Here is a 20,779-nt window from a genome sequence, read left to right on the forward strand (position 1 = left end):
AGGCCCTCAAGCCTCGGACGCGGAGCGGTGAGGGCCCAGGAGGCAGCGGACGGAAGGATGTCACACGGAGTGGCGTGGCGGTGCGGAGAGCACACGGGGCCTCAGGGAAGCAGCTGCTTCCATGTCCCAGTTGCCGACTATTGTCATCAGGGGTGAGGATCAGGTAGATAAGCTACCAATTGTCGGGAGAATTGGAAATGATTTTTTTTTTTTTTTAAGTAAAATGTCCTTTTTCTAAGAACAATACCCTGTAAGTCAAGAAGAACATACTTGTACCCACGATGTACTCTCAGGGCTTCCGGGGTGAAGGCCATGGCAGGAGCAAGTGGGAGGCTTTGCAGCTGTGCAGCCTGGAAGCAGATTGGGGGGGGGTTCCTGGCAGTGAAGGGAAGGGTCCCCGGCTTCCCCCACAGCTCATGTGTTTCTCAGGCGCACGTTCGTGGGGGGATGAGTGGGGTTAGAACGCCGGCCCATTCTCAGTCTAACGCTTCACTTTCTGACAAGCCCCTGCTTCCTTCGAGAACAACAGTCAGCGGTCATGCATAAGGCAACCAACTACTCAGTCTCATTGTCTTCAAGCTTAAACAGAGAATGCACTGTTTCATTTAAAAATACGAACGAAGCAAAACAAAGGCAGACACAAGAGCCGTGCTCTGTCAGGTGCGGACAGGCTGCTGGGTCTGTGCAGGTCCCTGTGCGGCCGCCATGGGGAGGAAACAAGAGGGAGCCGAGGAACACGAGCTCAATTTCACACGGCTCTTCTCCAGGTAACTTTGCCTCTTCTCGGATTTAAGAAAAGCACCTTAATCCTTGATCAACCTGATACATTTTGCAAGTTGAATGTCTTTTGTTGTCAAACTAAATATTTGGCTAAAGAATGAAGAGAAAGGGTTTTTTCTTGACTTAGAACTAGAAAGACAAGTAGATAGGTTACAGGCAGGTTACAAAAGGCAGAAGAGAACGTTCATGTCTTAGAAAAATAAAATATCCACATTGATACGTATCATGTGTGATACGCCCCTCACCCCAATCAAAGGTCATGCACTTTCCTTGCAGAAGACCTGAGCTGCAGTTCAAAGTGTTTCTAGGATGACCTTACGGAGTTCTAGTTCAGTGCCCTGCATAAACACAGCTCACACTGAGTAAACGGCCGCATGGACCTGACGGCATATCCTACTGCATTTATGTCCCAAACCCTTCTAACCGTTCTGCGGAGGCAGCAACGGCAGCCCTGCGCAGAGCCGAGCGCGAGTCACAACTGGGTCATTACGGCTGCCAGCCGTGCCACCTGCTCTGGCCACGCAGTAGTCTGTGTATGAAACGGGCCCGCTCCCCATTTTACGTGAGGAAACGGGGGGGGGGCAGATAGCTCAGCTACTGTAGGACGGCACGAGCGGTCTCACGGGACAGTCACGCTCTTTCCGCACCACCACGTGGGCCATCGACACTTAGGACAGAGTGGGGCCTGGGAAGAAGTCAGGAAGCAGCTCGCGGGGAGCTGAGAAGGCCGGTTTAGGGCCGGTGGTGGATGAGGGCAGGAGGGATGGGGTCTGCGGGGCAGGGAAGGGGTGTCAAGGTCAGGCAGGGGCCGCAGAGACCGAGGGGTTCAGATTGGACCTCGGCGTGCGGCCGTGAACGTGGTGCGGGTGGTGGGGGGGGACGGTGCGGAGAAGGAGCCGAGGGACCCAGGGCCCCGGAGCAGCGGGTGAGCCCTGCCCGGAGCGGACGGCCCTGCTCTGGCGCCACTTGTTCTCTCTGTGCCCTTGGGCCAGTTACTGCTCTGCTGTGCCTCAGTTTCTCCTCCTCCATCTAGGACGTGGGTGGTTGCGGGGGGATCTGTTAGGCTTGTTTAAAGCAGACCCACGAGGTATTTCAGTAAGTTCACAAACGTCACGGGGAGAAAGCAGAGGGTTTCGACCAGCAGGAGCAGGTCCCTGAAACAGGGAAGGAAGCCAAGTACCGTCCTGAGCAGGAAGGTGGCACGTGCTCCACCCCCCACGGAACAAAGCCAGGTCATCGCCGGGCACAGCGCCCCCTGCTGGGGATCTCGGCGGGGGGGGGACACCACCTCCCAAGATGAGGCTGTGGGACACCGGCCCTCCACGGGGACCTGGAAACGCAGGCCTGGCCCATGTCCGGATGGCGATGATGGGGCTGGCGGGGGCGGACTCTGCAGGGGGATGGATCACCGATCGATTATGGGGGAGGCCCTTGACAGAGACGCGGTGTCGGGGTCTGCGAGAGAGAGACCCCAGGCAGCAGGCAGCCCAGCGACGGACCGGAGGGTAAGGAGGAAGGGCTTCTAGGTGGAGGTGACCACCGGCTCGACCAGAGGCCGCAGACAGGACACCGAGAGTAAGTGTGCAGGGCACACGACCCAACTTGGGTTCTGGAATGTGGAAGTGCTTCCTGGAGTTCAAGAGTGGGATTTACGGTGTCGGGGCTCAAGAGGGTGAGGGAGGAGGGGACGGGCAGAGTAAGGACTCTCAGCCACAGAGTGCGCCTGAGGGCAGGGAGAGACCCTGGGGAGCCAGCGTCCGGGGAGGCAGAGCACGACACGTTCGGCTTTAGGGGATGATGGGGGGCGCATCCACCCTACAGCCCCAGCGCTGAATGGGTTTTCACGCAGCAGCATCTCTGAGAATCTCCACTCTGAGCCTCCGCCAAAGGGGACCTAAAGTCTGTTGGTGACCTAAGGTCTGGAGTGGGTGCAGTCAGGTCACGTACCCTGAAAGGCTCACCAGGGCAGATTGGCCTGCGAGGCCTCAGGAACAGGGTTGGGATGAGGTGACGTGAATGGGGGACCCCCCCTTTAGGCACAGAATTTACAGGAGGTGGCAAAAAGCTCAACAATCAGGATAAATGACATCCTCGTGCGATAGTTTGAAAATAAAAATGAATGCAGAAAAATCCAGAATGAACTAAAACATCAAAACTTGAAATAAAGGTAAATATGTGGAACGAACTGTTTCCTGCCGAAATTCCTGTCTTGAAGCCTTAAAACCCTCTCCCCAAGATCTCTTTCTCTCGGTCTCTGCCCTGCGAGGACACAGTCAGAGGGGGCCGTTCTTTGAGCCCCTCCGCCGGTGGTGGTCTCTTACGGCGGCCCTCGCGGACTGAGACAGTAAGTGCCCAACACCTCACAGCCTCAGGCAAGAGGAGAAGGTCCCTTCCTGTAGGTGAGATTTTATGTTACTTTTTAATGCTTAACTTTTCCCATAACATCAAAGGTGCTCAAAAAGTATAAGTTTGCTTCCATTATAGCCAGGAAAATAAAATGATCATCAGTTCTGTTTTTGGTATAATTAAGGTAATTCAAGATAATGTCTGGGCGCCTGGATGGCTCAGTCAGTTCAGCTGTCTGCTTTCGGCTCAGATCATGATCCCAGGGTTCTGGGATCGAGCCCCGTTCAGGGCTCCCTGCTCAGCTTCTCCTCCCCCGCCTGCTGGTCTGCCTGCTTGCGCTCTCTCCCTCTCAAATAAATAAAATATTTAAAAAAGTTAAACATTTTCATACCTCTATCTTATAATTTTCCCAATACTGTAATGTTCTGTCAATAAAAATCTAATTATTAAAAATACACAATACCATGTATGTGGGGCTACACATTTCTTCATTTGCCTCTGACACCAAGATGGCTTGGGAAGGCACTACTCAGAACCCAAGGTAAGAGTCTTCTAAGGTTTCATTTATTGCTCATATATTTTACTTTTTAATATTTTATATTATTTTACGTATTATATTATATTATTATATATGATATATATTAATATATTACTTTATATTCTATGTTATTTATATTTTATATTATTTTTTATATTTTACTTTTTAAATTTTACTTTTCCTTATTACTAAAGTAACGCTTACCTATTAAAAAAATAATAATCTGGAAGCAAACACCCAAGGAGAAGAGCAAATGGAGTAAGCTGGGAGACTGTTAGCATCACCAGTCAGTCAGATGGTTCACGTTCCAGCCTCTGCCCATGAATATTGAGGGAAAGGAGCAGAGGGAGCTCTGTTCAGCATGCTGCTGTTTCTCTGTCCCTCTCTGGCCCCATCCAGTCTGTGGGAGGGGGTTGTGGGGGAGGGAGCAGAGCAGATGGGCTCAGCCCTTGTTTCTTGGAAGGACTCGGCCTGCCTCCAGCAAGCTGTGCTCTGCTAAGTTCTGTTCCTCTGAGTTGCACCCACCACCTCTGTCTCCACAGCAAACCTGTCTCCACAGCAAACCTGTCCTGGAGCCATCAGGGAGCCCACTGTCCTAAAAGGGAGGGGGTTCTTGTTTACTGAACCACAAGCGACATAGCATATCTACACACACACACACACACACACACACACACACACACACACACAGAAACAAAACACAACATAACAGAAAACCCCCTCAAAACTACAGTTAATTGAATGAAGATATTCAATTTTGCCCCAACCACCTTCTCAACCAAATTTCTCAGTGGTCAGCGTGGTTTTGGACCACATCAGTTTTAATCAAAAGACCAGGAGCCATCTCTAATGAGTCATCCTAAAATAAACAGCTCTAATCTTCTACCCTTTGTTGTATATTTATCTGGTATCAAGCAGCTGCCAGACGGGTTGTTTTATCCTACCCCTGCTGACCAGAGAAAGGAATTCTGTGAACAGACCCTGAGAAGCCTCTGGAATCTCTTTTTCTCATTGGGTCTTGATCACTGAGGTTTAGGTTGTATGCACAGTACAGTTTCTGAGTCAGCACATGGCCGTTTGGGCCCCAGGGAGGGTCTATGGGTGGAGCTGAGGCTCCATGTGCTGTTGGGGGGCCGATATGTCTGTACCTGGGCGTGCTCCTGGCTAGGCACGGCGCTCAGACCCGTCGCTGCCATGTATGTGCTGCCAATGGTCTTGATCTTTTCAACTCCACTGAATTTCGGCTTGGACAGCAGCTGGAAAGCAGAGACAAGCATTCAGTGACTTAACTGGGTGCACTTTCTAAAGACAGTCTCAAACTCTAGTTCACGGTTTTAGAAATATAACTTATTTCAACCACTGCTTACTCACACTTTGACCTTGGGCTTGGTTGAGAAAGAACACTTTATATGCTCCATAAAGACAGTGTCCTTGGATGGAAATGCAGTATAATGTTTTATTTCCAATTAACATGAATTAGCTTTTAAAATCTGCCAGTGAAGAAACTAGGATAAATTATGGTGCATGGCCTCAGATAAATTTTCCCAACGCTGGGTTTGAAAGGCTTAGCACAAACATGATTCAGTGGGGGAGGTCTTCTGTGCATGGGGAGGGTGATTTATGACCAATTATAATGCTGAGAACTGGCTTTTTCCTCTGAGCTCTAGATGTAAGGGGAAGAATGATCTAGAATGTCTCCTCTCATTAGCTCTGACCTGAATATTTCTTGTTCAAGTTTCTGATATCAGTTACCAGCTTCCTACTGGCCTCCTCCCCATCCAAGTACATTAGGACTTGTGGTGGGTTGGAGAATAGGTAAAAATAGGAGCAGAAGCTGTAGGAAAGATGCTGTCTGCCTCTGCTCAGGAGGACAATGGGACCAACTGAGGACTGGGAACATCTTGACCCTTTTTTGGCAGTCTGGCTTTTGGGCATACCAGTGGGAATCTCTACTTGCCATGACTTCACCGTAAGTCTTGAATCAACCTCATAGACACAATGGTGGGTACAGAAAAACGTACAGGTCACACAAGACATTTAGAAGGTTGGCCTGAAACCATCATATCACATCAGTAATTTCATCACTGTATTTCAAAGTTCCATGGATCCTGATGAACCTAAGTTCATGTACGTCAATTTTGCTATATTTTGCTTGATATCTGTCAGAATGATGTAGCAACATCCTTAAAACCACAAGTGTGTTTGTTCTTACCAGAAAACAAAACACATTATTCTCTATGTAGGCAGAATACTGGAAATTGAAAAATGACAACTATTTCAAATTCTGAAGCATATACTTTGTCCCTTCTAAGATATATTATCCCTCATACAGACTGCTTTTTCAGTAACAAAGCATATCATCCCTGCACAATTCAAGTTGATATCTGACCTTGGAATATGCTGAGATAGATATGCCAATAATCTACTATGATAAATACATTCATTATCTCTTTTTATATCAAGAGATAAGCAAGCATTTTCCTTGGAGCTCAAGCCTTTTGAGAAAATTCATGAGCACACTGGAAAGACATTTTATTGATATTAATTTTGGTACTTGTGCCTGGGGATCATACTATCTCACAAAAAAACCGTATCTCTCTCTCCAAAATTAGTCAAGGACCGTAAGAGAGCAAAAGTCTTTCATTCTTAGCCAGCCACCAAAAATTACACCCAAAGGCGTATTTCAAGATATGCCACAAGACTGGACTAACTTCCCCCGCAGTGGTCACAAGAATGCTACAGTGTGGGGCGGGGGCTACCCCACCAGGCAAGGGTAATTCTCAAGTACATACATCATCAAAGTCAGCAATGATCTCATTCAGGAGCCGAAGGCATTCCAAGCCCTCCTTGTTCACATCTGATTCCGTGTAGAATTCTTTGAAATCCGGAATAGAGGCAAACATGACGCAGACACAGTCATAGGACTGGTGGTATAAGTCCTGTCCAGGAGAAAGGGAGGCGCTGAGCACTAGGAAACCTTTTCAACAAACACACTCTGCAGGCAAGGGTTTCTCTATGTTAGAACTGGTGAAGAAATCGCCCAGTATCCCACTCCACCTCCCCCACACCAGCCCCGAGCACATTCCAGACCGTGGCCGTTGGTGCCCGGTGAAGGGTTCTAAAGAGCAGGAGGCGGGTTCCGAGTCCTCTGTTCCCACTGCTCTATCAGCTCATCGGAAGAGTCCTTCCGGTAGAATCCCTTCTGCCACCCCCACCTCGGACCATGGCAAGACATCACATACTTCTTAGTCAAAGAGGTATCCTTTAAGCAACTGAAGGCAAACAAAACCATCTCCCAAACCAGTCTATTGGCCTACAGTGACTTGTGATGCCTAAAATGACACCCTTTGCATTGAGGTCTTTATGCATTTTATTCTTTAGTGTCCCCTGAAAGGAGCAGATGGAACCCATCAAGGTACTTCTCAATGACACCAGAAAGATCCAGTGAAACTCCCCAGGTTCCTTACTCACACAGAATCAAACACCAACACTATTACTCAACATAGCCCTTTGTTTTTAAGTAGAAAGAGGTTCATGGTTCTTTATCCATAGACATGAATAAAATTACAATGTCTTGTCAATATAATTTTAAGGTGTTTCCATAATGTTTTCAACATATAGCCTTCAAGTTCAGTGACATGTTCAGAAAGGGAGGGTTGTTTTGTAGGCACAGAGGCTGATCCTCGGTGAGGAGCTGTCCTCCCACTGGCGCTCGTTCATCAGGGCCCACAGGTGACACGACACTGGCAGGAAGGCCAGGTGCCATGGCGGGCGCAGTGCAGCATGGGAAATTCCGTGTAGAATTCTTTGGGACCATGAGGAATGTTCTGTTAAACAAGATGACTGACCTCAAAGTGGAGAAAGAATGCAGGTGGCCAGGACTTCCTGTGTGCCTGTCAGGGGGAGGGAACGGACTCCGCATGGCTGTTATGACGAGCTCTGCTCTCTGGGGCACCCAGGGAGACGGCAACTTCAACAGCCCTTGTAAAGGGCTCTCAGAAGAGCCTCTCAGAAGAACCGTTCTTCTCCCATTGAGGTCTCTTAACAAACACATCAGGACAATGGAGACCCATGAAGGTCACCACAACGACTTCCTGAAAAAGCTACACTTACGTTGGCTTCCTGTTCTCAGGGCCAACCGCCCTGCAATGCCTTCTGCTCCTGCCTCATAATCTTCACAAAATACATGGACAATGGAATCAAGGTTTTTCTCTTCTACTTGGCTCTGAACATGGTTGTGTTGGCTCATTGTGCGGACGGTACTTTGTTGGGGGAGCTCTTTGTGAGCATCCATGCCCTGGGAAGGCAACGTGGGGCCCGTGTGACAGGCGAGCTTAGATTCTAGTGATGCTGATGAAGCCCGGAAGTCAGGGTACTGGGGAGAGAGAACCCGCTAGAAGCCTGTTCTAGTTAAAAATGCCAGTTTTATCAAAGAAATATGCATTTCACTGACCTCCCTACTCCTCAGGAAAAGGAAGACATCTGCAAGACAAAGGGTGTTTTCTGTCCCTGCGTGTCCCCACTGTCTGCTGACACTGGCCAGAGCGACAGTCTGGGGAATGACCAGGATGACAGGAGGAAGGCCGGGAATGGTCAGCACTGACCCAGCTCCTGCTGCTAGAACACTCCACAGGCTTCATTACCTTGCCCCTGGCCACCGTCCTACGAGGCTGTGCTATTATTCTCAATGTATAGAAGGGGAGACTGAGGTCGAGGGCGGTTACATTACTTTCCCAAGGTCACAGTTACCAAGTCTGATGCACACTTGACCCTTACAGACGCTACACTTTACACGTGAACCCGCATGTCCCAATGACCACGGAGCGTGCGGCTGATTCAGGGGCAGTGCGGGCCTCCCACCACGTGTGCATCATGTGACCTTTTCTCCTTCCCCCGAGGTCTTGAAGGGCAGGCAGAAATGGGAGACAAGGAAACACAGCACTGAACGTGGCAGCATGGGTGAGGGTGCATATCAGACTCAGCACTGGTTTGGAGTCTGATAAAACACGTTTTATCTGTTGGAGGAAGTCTCGCATGCTATCTCATTCCACTGTCCTCAAATAGGAATGCATGGGAGAGTCATCAACGGGTTTCTGCCCCTGACCAATGGTGTGTATGTTTTGGGAAAGGTCCATAGGTTTTTCTGCTGTGCAGCCTTGATTATGAACTACAGACTGAATGAGGAAATGGAAGGTCAGGGGAGTGGGGTGACCCAGCAAGGCTCCCGCTGGCCTTGGGGCCAGGACTACTCTCTAGAGCCCTGTTCTGGCACTCTGTAGGTGGTGAGTACTGCTAGGGGCTTGGGCTGCAAACCTCTCAGCCACTCTCTCTACAGAGCAGGCAATGGGAACCTTTGGGGAAACACCAAGGGTGGGCATGGGTCTCTGGCCCCATGGTCCCCAATTCGAGGCTCAAGGACTATTCTTGAGAGCCAGGGATGCATCACCAATGGGAAGCTGCATAAATTCTCTGGAGCCAGTGACATGTGCGGGCTTAGAACCATACCCTAAACTCATGAGAGGTCCTCTCAGGTATCTGGGTTGGGCTTGGGGCCAGAGAGGGCCACGAGCTGATTGGTTGATGGCCTGTGCTTGTCTCATATTTCCAGAGGATCTGGGCATGGAGGCAGGGCAAGTGGGCAGCCTTTGAGGAGATTCTGGAATTCAGGGTCTAGAATGGATGACTCTGGTTGGGCACATGGCTGCCAAGAGGCATCACTGAGCTTTGCAGTTAGAAATGAACTTGGGCGTCATTTCAACCCTCGCTCACACAGAACCACTCTGCCCAATAAGCTCAAGTAATTAAGACATAAGAATGAACAACTGCGTCTCTGTGCCCACTGCCCCTTGCAGTTTGCTGAGTGACACTTGTTCTTCTCCTACCCAAGCCAACCCTGGACGAAGACTTGGGACAATGCTGTGACTCTTCCTGTCACTCTTGGGTGATTCAAGTCCCCCTGTCAATAATCAAAGTGCCCAGCCCAAGGAGAGGTCAAAACTCGGAACCTGCACGTGAGGCTCTCCTTTAGCAGCACAAGCCTGCTGCAGCAGGGGGACCCTGGGGGGCAAGGGCCCCAACTGGCCTCTACACTCTCTTACATGTGTCGACTTCGACCCTCCCCAGCGTGCTTAGTCAGGCTTTGCAGATCTCCAGGGCACAGGCCGGGGAGAGAAGGAAGCGTCTGGCGGAGCGGGAAAGCAGTCCCTTGGCTCCATCCCGCTCCGGGGCCCTCGCGCCTGCCCACGTTGCAAGGGTCACTTAGGGACTCCCCGTCGCTTCCTCCATCACTCAGCATCCCGCCCAAGCTGCCCTTGCCGTGGACGATGCACTCCCTCCTGCTTGGGATCACTCTGCCCCAGGCTCTCCTGCTCTCACAGCTTCTCTGCTGGGGCCTGTTCCCCTCCAGGTGGCTCTGTAGAACAGCATCCCAGAGAACCCTATGCCAACTGTCTTTCTCTTGCTCTGGCCCCGAGCAACGTTCAGCCTCCTTTGCCCTCCCAAGCCCCGACAGTTGCGTCCCCACCCGCAGCCCCAGCTCTCTCGGCCCAGACACTTTGATCAGCCCCTGCCCTCGGCATTTCCCACTTGTCTGGGACCTGCCTGTCACCTGTGTCCCCCAGAGGTAGGTGTTTTCCCAGGATGCCACTCAGTGGTCCCAGCATAGGGTACACATGGCAGGTCCTGGCCCACGCACAAGGCCGGAGGTGAACGAAGATCCCGGGGGCCTGACCTCTCACTACATCCTGTCCAGCAGGATGTCTAGCCTCCTGCCCGTTCGGATGCTTCCTGCGAGGGAAGGGCTGAGAATCATGCAACCAGTGTTCAGGACCAGCAAAGGGTAAATGAGCAAAGGGTTCAGTGCCCTCTCTGGAACATGGGAGCTCCTGCTGCGGGTCACAGACAGAAACTCACGCTAGCACCTGGCCTGTGTGCGTGTGCGTGTGTGCGTGTGTGTGCGCGCACGTGTGTGCACACGTGTGTGTGCGCGTGCGCGCGTGTGTGCGTGCGTGTGTGTGTGTGCACACGTGCCCACTCTCTCACATCCTCCCCCCGGGGCTGGCTGTACGCTGGGCTTCACACTACGTGTTCGGACCCACAGATGAGCAACACAAGCCCTGCCCTAAGGGGCTCAGGGTCTAGCTGGAGAGTGCGCCCGCAGAGAGAACATGAGAGCAAAGCCTGAATGGGGCTGCATAGGCCCAAGCGTGGACATGTCTGCTTGGAAGCCTAGAAAATGTTCAGAACTGACACCAGCACTCAGTTTCCGAACTCCCACATCAGTGCTCTCTCCCCCTGATTCATTCCATGGCCAGGAGGACCTCCCATCCCCCACCTACCCCTGCTCCCAGTTGACCTATGTGCTAACCATGTAGCACCTGGGCCTCCAACTGTCACCTAATGCCCTAATTTATTCTGAGGTGTCAAGTAATTAGCACAAATTCCTCTCTAGTGAGCGGCATTCTAGCCTAACTTTACAAAGAACATGGTTAGGGGGTCTGGCTGGACGACGGGGTGACGGCGTGGGCCCATGGCTGGGAAGGACAGTGCTGTCTGCGCACCTGGTGAGTCCCCGCAGGGACATCTGGGTCCTGTTCTGATCAGGCCTCCGCTCTCCCGCAATGAGGCTGCCTGGTTCAGAGTCACAAGCCTCCTTACCACCTGCAGACTTGGCAAAGTGTCCACTCAGTGACAAAACGTAGTCTTTTCAATGAGCGATGAAAGCTAGCTTTGATGTCCGCTCAAGAGGCCTTTCGCAACGTTCCTGCGACACAAGGGCAGTTCAAGGGCTTGGGGCCCGGCACACAGGGCTCTATCCCTGAGCCTGGATGGTCTATTGCCCAGATCTGGCCAAGACCCTGGGCAGCCAAGGGACAGGGAGGCGTGCAGAAGCACTAAGCAAAACAAATAGCCCGTGGGAAGGAAGAGGTGCCTGTAGACACAAGCCGTCCTCTGCCCACACGCAGGGAGCACAGGCGGAGGGAACAGGTTTTCGTCAAAATCAAAACTTTTGGGGATCGTTATTGTGATTAAACCATTCTCGACTTCTGAAGGGAAATTCATTTCCTCTGAACATCCATGTGGTGGGCTGGAGAATCAGAAGGAGCTGGAAGGCTCTTTGCTAACATCGGTCCTGGCCAAGGTCATATGTCATGTTCCCAAGGAATGTTCCAGAAAACCAAGCCTTGGTAATTAATGCTTATGGTGAACTGAAAGGCTTCCCTTCCTACCACCCGTGCCTCCACAGCTGTAAAAGTAAAGCCCTGGGTCTCTGCATCCAGCAGGCGCAGGAGCTCAGCCCGCCCCCCAGACGAGGAGCTGCGGGAATCAGAATGGAGGACAAAGAGGTTATATCGGGGTTTGCTCTCCATCCTCCTTGGGCCATGTAGTGGCTGGGGAAGAAGACTTCCTTAAAACGATTAATAAATTCCAGTGGGCAGTGATTCTTAAGTTTTGCATAAATCTGGGGTATTTACTTACAAGATAACTAAAATTGAGTGTGGACTGCATGCCAGGCACCACTCCAAGAGCTCTGCAGGAATTACTGCTTTAAAAATCAGTCCTGGACTCAGAGAGGAAGGAGGCCTGGGTCCCGCAGCTCGGAAGTGCCAGGGCAGGGACCAGACCTGTGCTCTCAGCCATGAAGCGGGGCCCAGCCCGAGGAGGAAAGCCGGCACGGGTGCAGGCGGGCCAGGCCTCTCTTCCCTTTGAGCAGCTTTGCTCCTGGGTGCAGGCCCCTCCCATGGTCCCTGTTGGTGGCTCTCTGCCATGCCTGGTCTAGAATCCACTGGAAAAGATCCCTCTCCAGGGACCGCGCCATTCCACAACAGCCAGACCTCCCCCTCAGAAAGCCTTAGGGAGAGCGAGTGCTCACGCAGGGGACATCTACTCGGCCCTGACACCTGATGGCCTTGACGGGATCCGAGCCATCAGACCGCACACAGGCCATCATCGCGTGGCTGCCGAAGGCCCAGCAACAGCAGCCTGGCAGCCTGGGGTTCTGAGGCCAGGATTCCTCATCGCTGGGGCGGGGAATGGTTTCTTCTGTCTGGGGACAGTCAGGCGAGGACAAAAGGTCTGATGGGGACAGGAGAAGGCGGGCGGCCAACCTGTCAGGAAGTCAGAAGGACGAGGCAGGAGTTCGCTCTGGTTTATACCCTTAAATGAGTCTCCTTAGAGTAACCTTGTCAGGAGTCCTGGGGGAAAAAACCTGAAAAACATGATCCCCCCCACTGAGACTCCCAGTGGGGTGCTCAGGACTGTTAGAAGGGGGGAGGGGTAGCGATTCTCTCTCCTGTTGCACATGGAGCTCTGTTTTGCATTCAGGATGTTCCCCAGGAGGCTCATCACCGGGAGAATCTCCTGCACCGAGCGTTTGGTCTTCGGCAGCCGTAGAGCACAAGCCGCCCTGGCCACTGTGCTGCCTTTGAGCAGACGGGGTGGACTGTCCTGCCCTGCGAGGCCCGACGGGGGTCCCTGGAAGTTTTTTTTTTTTTTTTTTTTTTTGGTCCCGGGCAGTTTTTAATCCTCTCGACTTAACAGCGGCAGCTTGGGTAGCTCCCCCTGCCCCGCCGCGCCATCATTTAACCTAACGGACAAAACCTGGAGGTGCGGTACGGGAAGTCACAACTGAGGACAGTCATGTGTCCTTTGCCCCCCGACAGAGCCCCTTGCCACCCACAGCCGTGCAGCATGTCGCCAGCAGGTCAGGGACCGTCTTGCTGGCCCGAAGCTCCCAGCGTAAGATTCTGCGTGTGTCGCTCTACTGTCCCGAGCAAACTGGGCCGCCAGGGCAAACACAGCAATGACGTGCGGGGATCGCGGCACCCGGAGTGAAAACCAAAGACCCCTGCCGTGGGTCTGCAGCTCCGGGGCCTGGAGCGGCCCATGGCAATGAGTCTGGAAGGTTCTGAAACGGAGTGAGTGCCTCCTTCCCAACAGGGCTGCAGGTGGCCTGGGTCCAGGCTCTGGCTCCTATTGGTGAGGACCAGCTGTCCTCAGGAGCCACTGGTGAGCTGGGGATTCCTTGGGGCCCAAGACAGGTTCCAAGTACACACAGGAGTGAAGGGGCCATGCATGAGGCCCCCCAAGGAGCCCACTTTCCTTATCTGACAGAGATGGAAACACGGCATAGGGCTGATGTCGTGACATGATTCCTACTTCGTCCCTGAAGAGTTCCCGAAATGCCCACGTGGAGAGGTAGCCTCCTGAGCCAGAATATTCTCACTCCCTCCCTCCCCATCTTCATCCCCCCAGCCAGTTTCTAGAACTTTCTTTTCAGTTTCAAAACCTGCTGTCTCATAGTGGTGGCCTTTCCGGACTCACACATTCATGCTAGTCTGCTTGCACACAGGAGGACGCTGTCGCCTCCAGGTGATGGGGTGGCCTCTGTCTCGTCCATCTGTGTCCGGGCCCAGCACCAGCCTGGCCACAGGGCAGGGGCGACATTCAGCACACACTGGATTTATGAGCTGAACTGAGAGCTAGGCAGACAGACAAACATGCTCTCTGTTGCTACTGAAAGCAGGTGGCTCCTTCTAACAGAAGCAGGGATGTCGTTATCTGCCAGCAGCCGGCCGACAGGTGCCGGCCGAGCGACCGCCTGCGAGAGCAGCGGGAGAAATGGACGAGTGAGTGGTCCGTGGCCAGAGAAACCCGCGGTGGGACCCTGACGGGCTCGCCACGGCTGGCAGGCTTCCAGGAGGACGACGGTGATGACCTTCAGCTCCTACTCACCGCCCGACGCTTTCTACCCAACGGCAACTTCAAACACGCTCCGGGGAACTACTGCTCCGAGCCTTCTCACTTGACACTGCTTTGCACCCCAGCATCCTGGAGGGCGAGCGGGAGGTGCCCGAGATGCTGCCCGCGGCTTCTCCATGGGCAAGTGTCCGCATCTGTGGGTTCCCAGACCCCTCGCCTGCTCCTGATCCCAACTGAGAACCTCCCCCAAACACGGACCGCACCTCACCTCTGAACCCCCCACGGTGCCAAACGCAGGCCTTCGCACACAGTGGTGCTCAAACATGAGTTTGCCCCCATCCGCCCGCTGACTCTTGTAAGTCAGGAACGTGAAAGAGATGTCGTGACATCTGATTTCATCAGCCATTCTGACGTGACCACGACATCCTGGCCTTTCCAATTCTAGTTAAGGAAGCCTTCCCTCAGACGCTCCCAGAGATCGGCACTTCTACCCATTCGAGGGAGCAGACCCAAGTCTTGGACCTGCCCTTGTGCGGAGAGCGCCTCAACTCTATGTCCTGTCTTTGAAATTCTAAGGCTCTCAAGAGGCCCTCGGGGAAGCTACGAGCCGAGCCGTGGGATGCCTGCTGGAATTGAGCCGGTTAGGGAGGCGGCCCTCACACCACAGAGAGGCCACCTTTGTGCCTTGCTGGGAACCCCAGAGCCTCCCGCCGCACCCTGAGAAAAACCAGGAATAAAGAGTCCACGTTCGGAGGCGAGTCTAACTCCCGGGTCCCTGCTGCCATCCCTATAAACCCGTCAGCCTCGTCTCACAACGGACCCGTTGAGGCCACTGGCGGACACGTGCAGCTCGCAGGTGTCCGAAGGGCCGCCGGCCTCCAGGTCCCGCCAGCAGCGGCTGGCCCTGGCCCAGCGCACCGCCCCGTGGCGCCCACCTCGTTCTTCAGGCTCCGGGCCAGGAAGTGCTCCGCCACGTGCGCGGGCAGCACGTTCTCCAGCAGCACGCGGTTCAGGTTCTCCATGGTTTCTATCTCCTCCCGCTCTTTTTTGAACTTGTTCTTCCACAAGAAGTCTAACCTACAGTAATATTCACTCTGTTACAAGAGGACACAGAGGTAAAGAAACGATAGGGCATCTTGTCCTGCCAGAGAGCGGAGGTTTTCAAGAGAAAACAAAAAGAATGAAACAAAACTGAAAAAAGAACCCCCCCGAACAGAACGGTCTCCCTCCCTACGAAGCCCGCGGCTGCCCCCGAGTCTGTCCCCGCCAACCCTTCACCTGCACTGGCACAAAAGCAAGTTTGGGAAAGAACCAGCCTTGGGGACAGGATGGGACGGGGTGGGGTGGGGGGGTGTGGGCAGTGATGGCAGTGACTGGAGGCTTCTTGCAAAGTTACGTTAATAAAAAGATGGCTCGCATTATCTTTGGAGAAGAGGCATAATGGGGTATAAACAATGAATGAATGAAACATGGGAAATGCATTAGCGGAGAGAGCGCCCTGTGGCACAATTTGCATTTAAAAAACAAGGATGCTCATTTGTGGCAGTTTGCCTTGACTCCTTGAAAATCAGTTCTCCCCACCACAAAATTCTGAGACTAAGTATTCACTGAAAATTTCATTTTTCTTCATTTAGAAGGGCATTGTGCTGAGGGAATGACATTGTGTTTACCCAGAAGTTCGTTTGGGGATCATTTAATTAAGATGATGCCTGCTAGTAAAAATGTACGTGTTCATGCTTTATCATGTAGTGAAATTTAATGTGTGTGTGTGTGTGTGTTTTAACTGTTATTATTAACGTAGAGATAGAGAAGTCCGCTTCCTAGGAAAGGGTTTCTTTGATTTTGGCATTGTGTTACATCGCTATGATAGAAATAATTTTATATGGTGAAACAGCCCTAAAAGAATCCTCCTGTGAGACCAGGACCTAATGGGGTGAATTCCAGCCAAAGAGTCACTTCCTGACAAAAAAAAAAAAAAAAAAAAAGCAAAGAAGAAATCAATGCTGGGGTCTGTTTTATTGGTTTGATTAGCTGTATCAGAGCAACACAAACCACACACACACACAGCCTCCCACGCACAGATGGCAACTAAAACAATCCACATTTGGAAACCTGAAAGAACAATGATCATTCACCATTTAGGTTTGATTCAGACCACGTTACGATGTGCTCAGAAATTATTCCTCCTCCTCTGGTGGGGAATTTATTTTTACTTCGTAGAGGCTTTTTTTTTTTTTTTTTAAGACTGCAAATGAGATATTTTTAATGTTTGTTTATATTAAACTTTTACATTAATGCCAAATCTTCCACATTCTGCACTTACAGAAATCCTGCCCTGCACTTCCTGGAAAAAGCCTGTTGCTTGGAGAATAGAGTATTTGTTTGGGTTTTGGGGGATGACCCCGTGGTGTGGCTGGTTCTAAACTGAGATGACTTGGCAATCCCTGATGGTGGCATCGAGGAGACCCAGATGCACACTCGGGATCCGACAAAGCGACCCGGGGAGGAACCCAGGAGCGGGCAGGGCAGGCAGCAGGTCCAGCGCAGGGGACCATGTGGGGTTTCCAGGAGCCTTACTAAGGGGTGGTCAGGCCTCCCCAGTGACCGAGACCGCATCACAGGCAGCACCTGGCAAGTCTCTTATGAAAGGGACAGCGATGCTTTGGGACCAGCTTCCCTGGACTGAAAGCAACATTCTGGCAGGTGCTCACCTCCCACTTCCCCAGGGCTTCTGCTAGAGGACCCGCTCCTTGAAGGACAAGCCCATGAGAAACTCACAGAGAACCCCCAATGGAAGACAGATGTTTCCATCCCAAACCAACTGAACGGATTCAATGGTGTCCCCCAGAAAGACAGTTCCAAGTCCTTGTCTCCAGACTCTGGGACTGAGAGACCTTCTCTGGAAACAGACTCTGAAGGTGTAATTAAGGAGATCCTGCGGGTCGGCGGGTGGGCTTGAGATGCAATGACTGTGTCCTTACCCGAGAAAGGAGAGGGGGCTCGGACACAGACGCCTGGGGCAGGTCAGATGAAGGTTGCAGTGCGGCGGGGGGGGGGGGGGGGGAAGCCACTGCCCCCAAGACGCTGCATGTCCCTTCAACGAAACCAGCAGCACTGCCTTGTGATGCTGTGTCCTCACATCCTTGCCCACCTCCCAGAGTCTGGGGCTACTTGACCGTTCCCAGGGTCCAGACACCACGCAGAGGCGTGGACTTTGCTCTTCATGTGTGCCGGCAAGGTGAGCAAGAACAGGAAGAGCCTGGAAGGAGCACCAGGCTGTTTCTGGGAACCTCACTGCTGTCCTTCACACTGGACACAGCCTCAAGGGCAGTTCTTGCTTTGTCTAGTTCTGAAAACAAGCCAAGGAATTAGAGGGGTTTACATCTTTCTACACGGACAGAAGAGGGGGTCCCGGGCAGGGTAGGGGGCGGCAGGCAGCGTGTGAGTCCACGCCTTCTTGGGCTCTGAAGCCTTGCACACAGGGACCTCAGCCTAACTGAGGCCACCAGACTGCCACCTGCCCAGATCTGTTTCTTGTAGGACTTGTAGAATGCAGACCCTCAATGTAGTGTGTGCTCACAAACTCAGGAGAAATACAGAGAGTCTCTGTTTCTCAAAAAAGGCGCCTGAATTCAGGCAGACATTTTGTACCACAGACTGTATTTCAACCCCAGCTCTTTTCCAGGAGGTGTGTTATGGTCTTATTTAGGTGTCTCAGATACCCAGAGCAATATGTAGCATGCTAATTTGCTAATTTGCTCAGAAAGCAAAAACATCACCATCATTTCACAAAAGATGGTCATGGGGCAGAGGGGTCATGAGGACAAATGACAACAAAAATAAGTTGCAAAATGTCCATACTGTTGTTCTTAAAACACACACACACACACACACACACACACACACACACACACCCCTGGGAAGTCCCGAGTCCCTGCCTATTTATGAAACTTAAAAGCCTTATTTTAAATATCAGACATTTGTGACCTACTTGTGTTTTCAGAAGGGCATGCAGAGCACTAGATCACAAAAATGTGGACGTTCCTGTGAGCCCAGAAGACTTGGGACCTTCATCCTGGCTCACCCTGGCACATCCCGACCCCGGGCTGTCAGGGAATGATCGTTAACACCATCGCCCCTGGAAGGAGCAGGGACTTCTCAGACCCCTGGGTGTGTGTATGATCTGTTGTCAACATTAGTGACGTAACAAGAAAAGACTCCTTATAAGACTGGGGTCAGAGTTATTGTGTTAAATTATGCCCTATCATGATCTTGAACCCTTTGGGTTATCTCACGCCAGAGAGTAATGGATCTTGGGCAGCCACTGGAGGCAGCCACACGGCCATGTACATAGTGGTACTGTGCGCTTGTCACCGCAGTGACCAATAAGACTGGGGAGAATTCGGTTTGATTTCTAGGTCCTTAAAAGGTACTGTTGTGAAGCAACCTTGAATGATCAAGGGAGGAGAAAATGAAAGACCAAACGTCCCTGGGATGAAATGGAGAAACAGGAGACCCCGCAGAGGGGCCGCCCTGTTTCCGGAGGAGTGACCACACAGGTGATATTCTGCATGGAAGCCCGTTTCTTTCCCATCTTTCACTTCTAACAGGGTTTCCTGAGAGTGGACATGCCTTTTCTCCAAGAGTGAGAGCAGTAAGCAGGTCAAAAGCGGAGAAAGCCAGGTCTCGGGAGAATCAATGAAGCAGGAAAAAAGCGCAGGCATGGTTTAGTAGGTCACCTGAAACGTGCAGAGGGTCAAGACTGCAAGCACACAGCAGGGATGGAGGCAGCATGGGCTGGGGAGGAGACAGGGTGTTCTAGAACTCTGCAGCAGGACCACAGCAGCTCCAGGGAGACTGGCGCTCCCAGGAAGGCATGAGGGGAGGCGACCGTGTTTCCAGGCCGCTGGACTGGCAGCCACGGATCTGGCCTCTGCTCTCACTGTGCCGTCATGAACTTCCTACTTTCAGCTGTTTGGGGACATCTATCTAATTTAAGTGGCTTTGCATTTAGTTGGTTATTTCTATATAAATCGCTTTTCTGCGTCACACCATCCATCCAAGAATTCCAAGCAAACTCTGGTGAAGGCAGAGTGCATGGCGTGCCACGAGTCTTTGTTCTCTGGGCTATCGTGCTCGTGTGCAGCGAGAGGAAGAACACTGTCCTTGAAAACCCTGCACCTCGGCCGCTCCTTGGAGACCAGAAGCAGGGTGGGAGCCCAAGGAGGGACAGTTCCTGTCACAGCACAAAAGACGATTTTTGAACAGAGGACTATAATTGAGGAGTGGCTGCAAGTGATGGCAAAGATACTCATACCCCTTTCTAAGAAAAAAGCCACCCTTTCTGAAATGCAAATAAAACCCCAGTGCAGGGGGTATTTTTTCAAAGAGCATCAGCTACTGAGAGAACATTCTTGTCAGCTTACTAAACCCACCACGTTCTTTTGAGATGTCACGGGAAATGGGCTCACATCTCTACCGTTGGCAAAGTTTGCCTCTTGTGGGAGAAATGAGAGACCCTTTCCCTTTCCCTACGCACGTCCACCCACATTTCTCCTAAGTGATACAATTATTCTGATGTGTTTGCTTGAAAGTCGCTACAAAGCACATCAGCGAAGTATTACCATGATTATCACGGGCGGACTCTGTTTTTAGAACCGAAGTCGAGTCCACGTATGAACCAAGTATTACTAACACAGCACGTGAGAGGAAGTTACGTGAACAAGCGATGTCTTACCTGTCTACCCAGAACGAGCAGTGTGACGAAGAATATAAAGAGAGACACTGAGCCCATGGTCTTCAGGTCTTTCCAAATGCCTGGTCTATTAGAGAACAAACAGAGAGACAGACAGACAAAAGCAATACAAAACAACATACATACAGGACTTAGAATTTGTATATCAACAACTTGAGAACCTCCAGTGCACGTCTTTCTACGCCAGCCGAACACACGCCTTTTAGATACACCCCAGGCCCAGATGGCACCCAAACCAAACAAAATCATCCCTATTTTGAGAGCTTACTAACAGAAGATTCTTTCAAGTTAACAGACTCCTTACTTTCACTCCAAGCTCTAACAAACATAAAAGAAAAGAACAGAGGCTGTGAATAGCATTTTCTTTATCCTCCTAGATCAGTATGGGTAATTTGACATAAAATTTCTTCAACCATTAAAGTGATCACTCTCAGAAAGAGACAGTGTGCTAGAAATTAACAATCATGTCAGGTAAAAAAAAAAAAAATGGACTAGGGAACTTAATTCCTACCAGCTGCTGTCCCCTATGATTACGTAGTTTCCCATAACTTTTTTGGCAGGAAGTTCTTAGACCCTCTTCCGTGTGATTTTGTGACACAAAGGTGACACGCAGATGGGAACTCTCGGTCCGCTGTCCTGCTTCTCCTGGGGTCCAGGTA

The 20,779-nt window shown here is 51.5% G+C and overlaps 1 protein-coding gene across 3 annotated transcripts in view; it reads right to left on the reverse strand.

Annotated features, from left to right (window-relative positions):
- The window catches only part of ADCY2 (adenylate cyclase 2), a 409,046-nt gene that overhangs the window by 18,383 nt on the left and 369,884 nt on the right, over positions 1 to 20,779 (reverse strand). For 2 of the 3 annotated variants that reach the window (XM_032337793.1, XM_032337794.1), the window contains exons 19-22: positions 20,103 to 20,187; positions 15,301 to 15,459; positions 6,457 to 6,603; positions 4,813 to 4,920 (exon numbers count right to left, since the gene is read on the reverse strand). In XM_032337793.1, the coding sequence (XP_032193684.1) occupies positions 4,813 to 4,920; positions 6,457 to 6,603; positions 15,301 to 15,459; positions 20,103 to 20,187 (499 nt within the window). Of the gene's footprint in view, positions 1 to 4,812; positions 4,921 to 6,456; positions 6,604 to 15,300; positions 15,460 to 20,102; positions 20,188 to 20,779 lie in introns of those variants that run through there. The other variant, XM_032337795.1, reaches the window with a different exon arrangement.

This window comes from Mustela erminea, chromosome 3 (assembly GCF_009829155.1).
Source record: "Mustela erminea isolate mMusErm1 chromosome 3, mMusErm1.Pri, whole genome shotgun sequence".
NCBI classification, from domain to species: domain Eukaryota; kingdom Metazoa; phylum Chordata; class Mammalia; order Carnivora; family Mustelidae; genus Mustela; species Mustela erminea.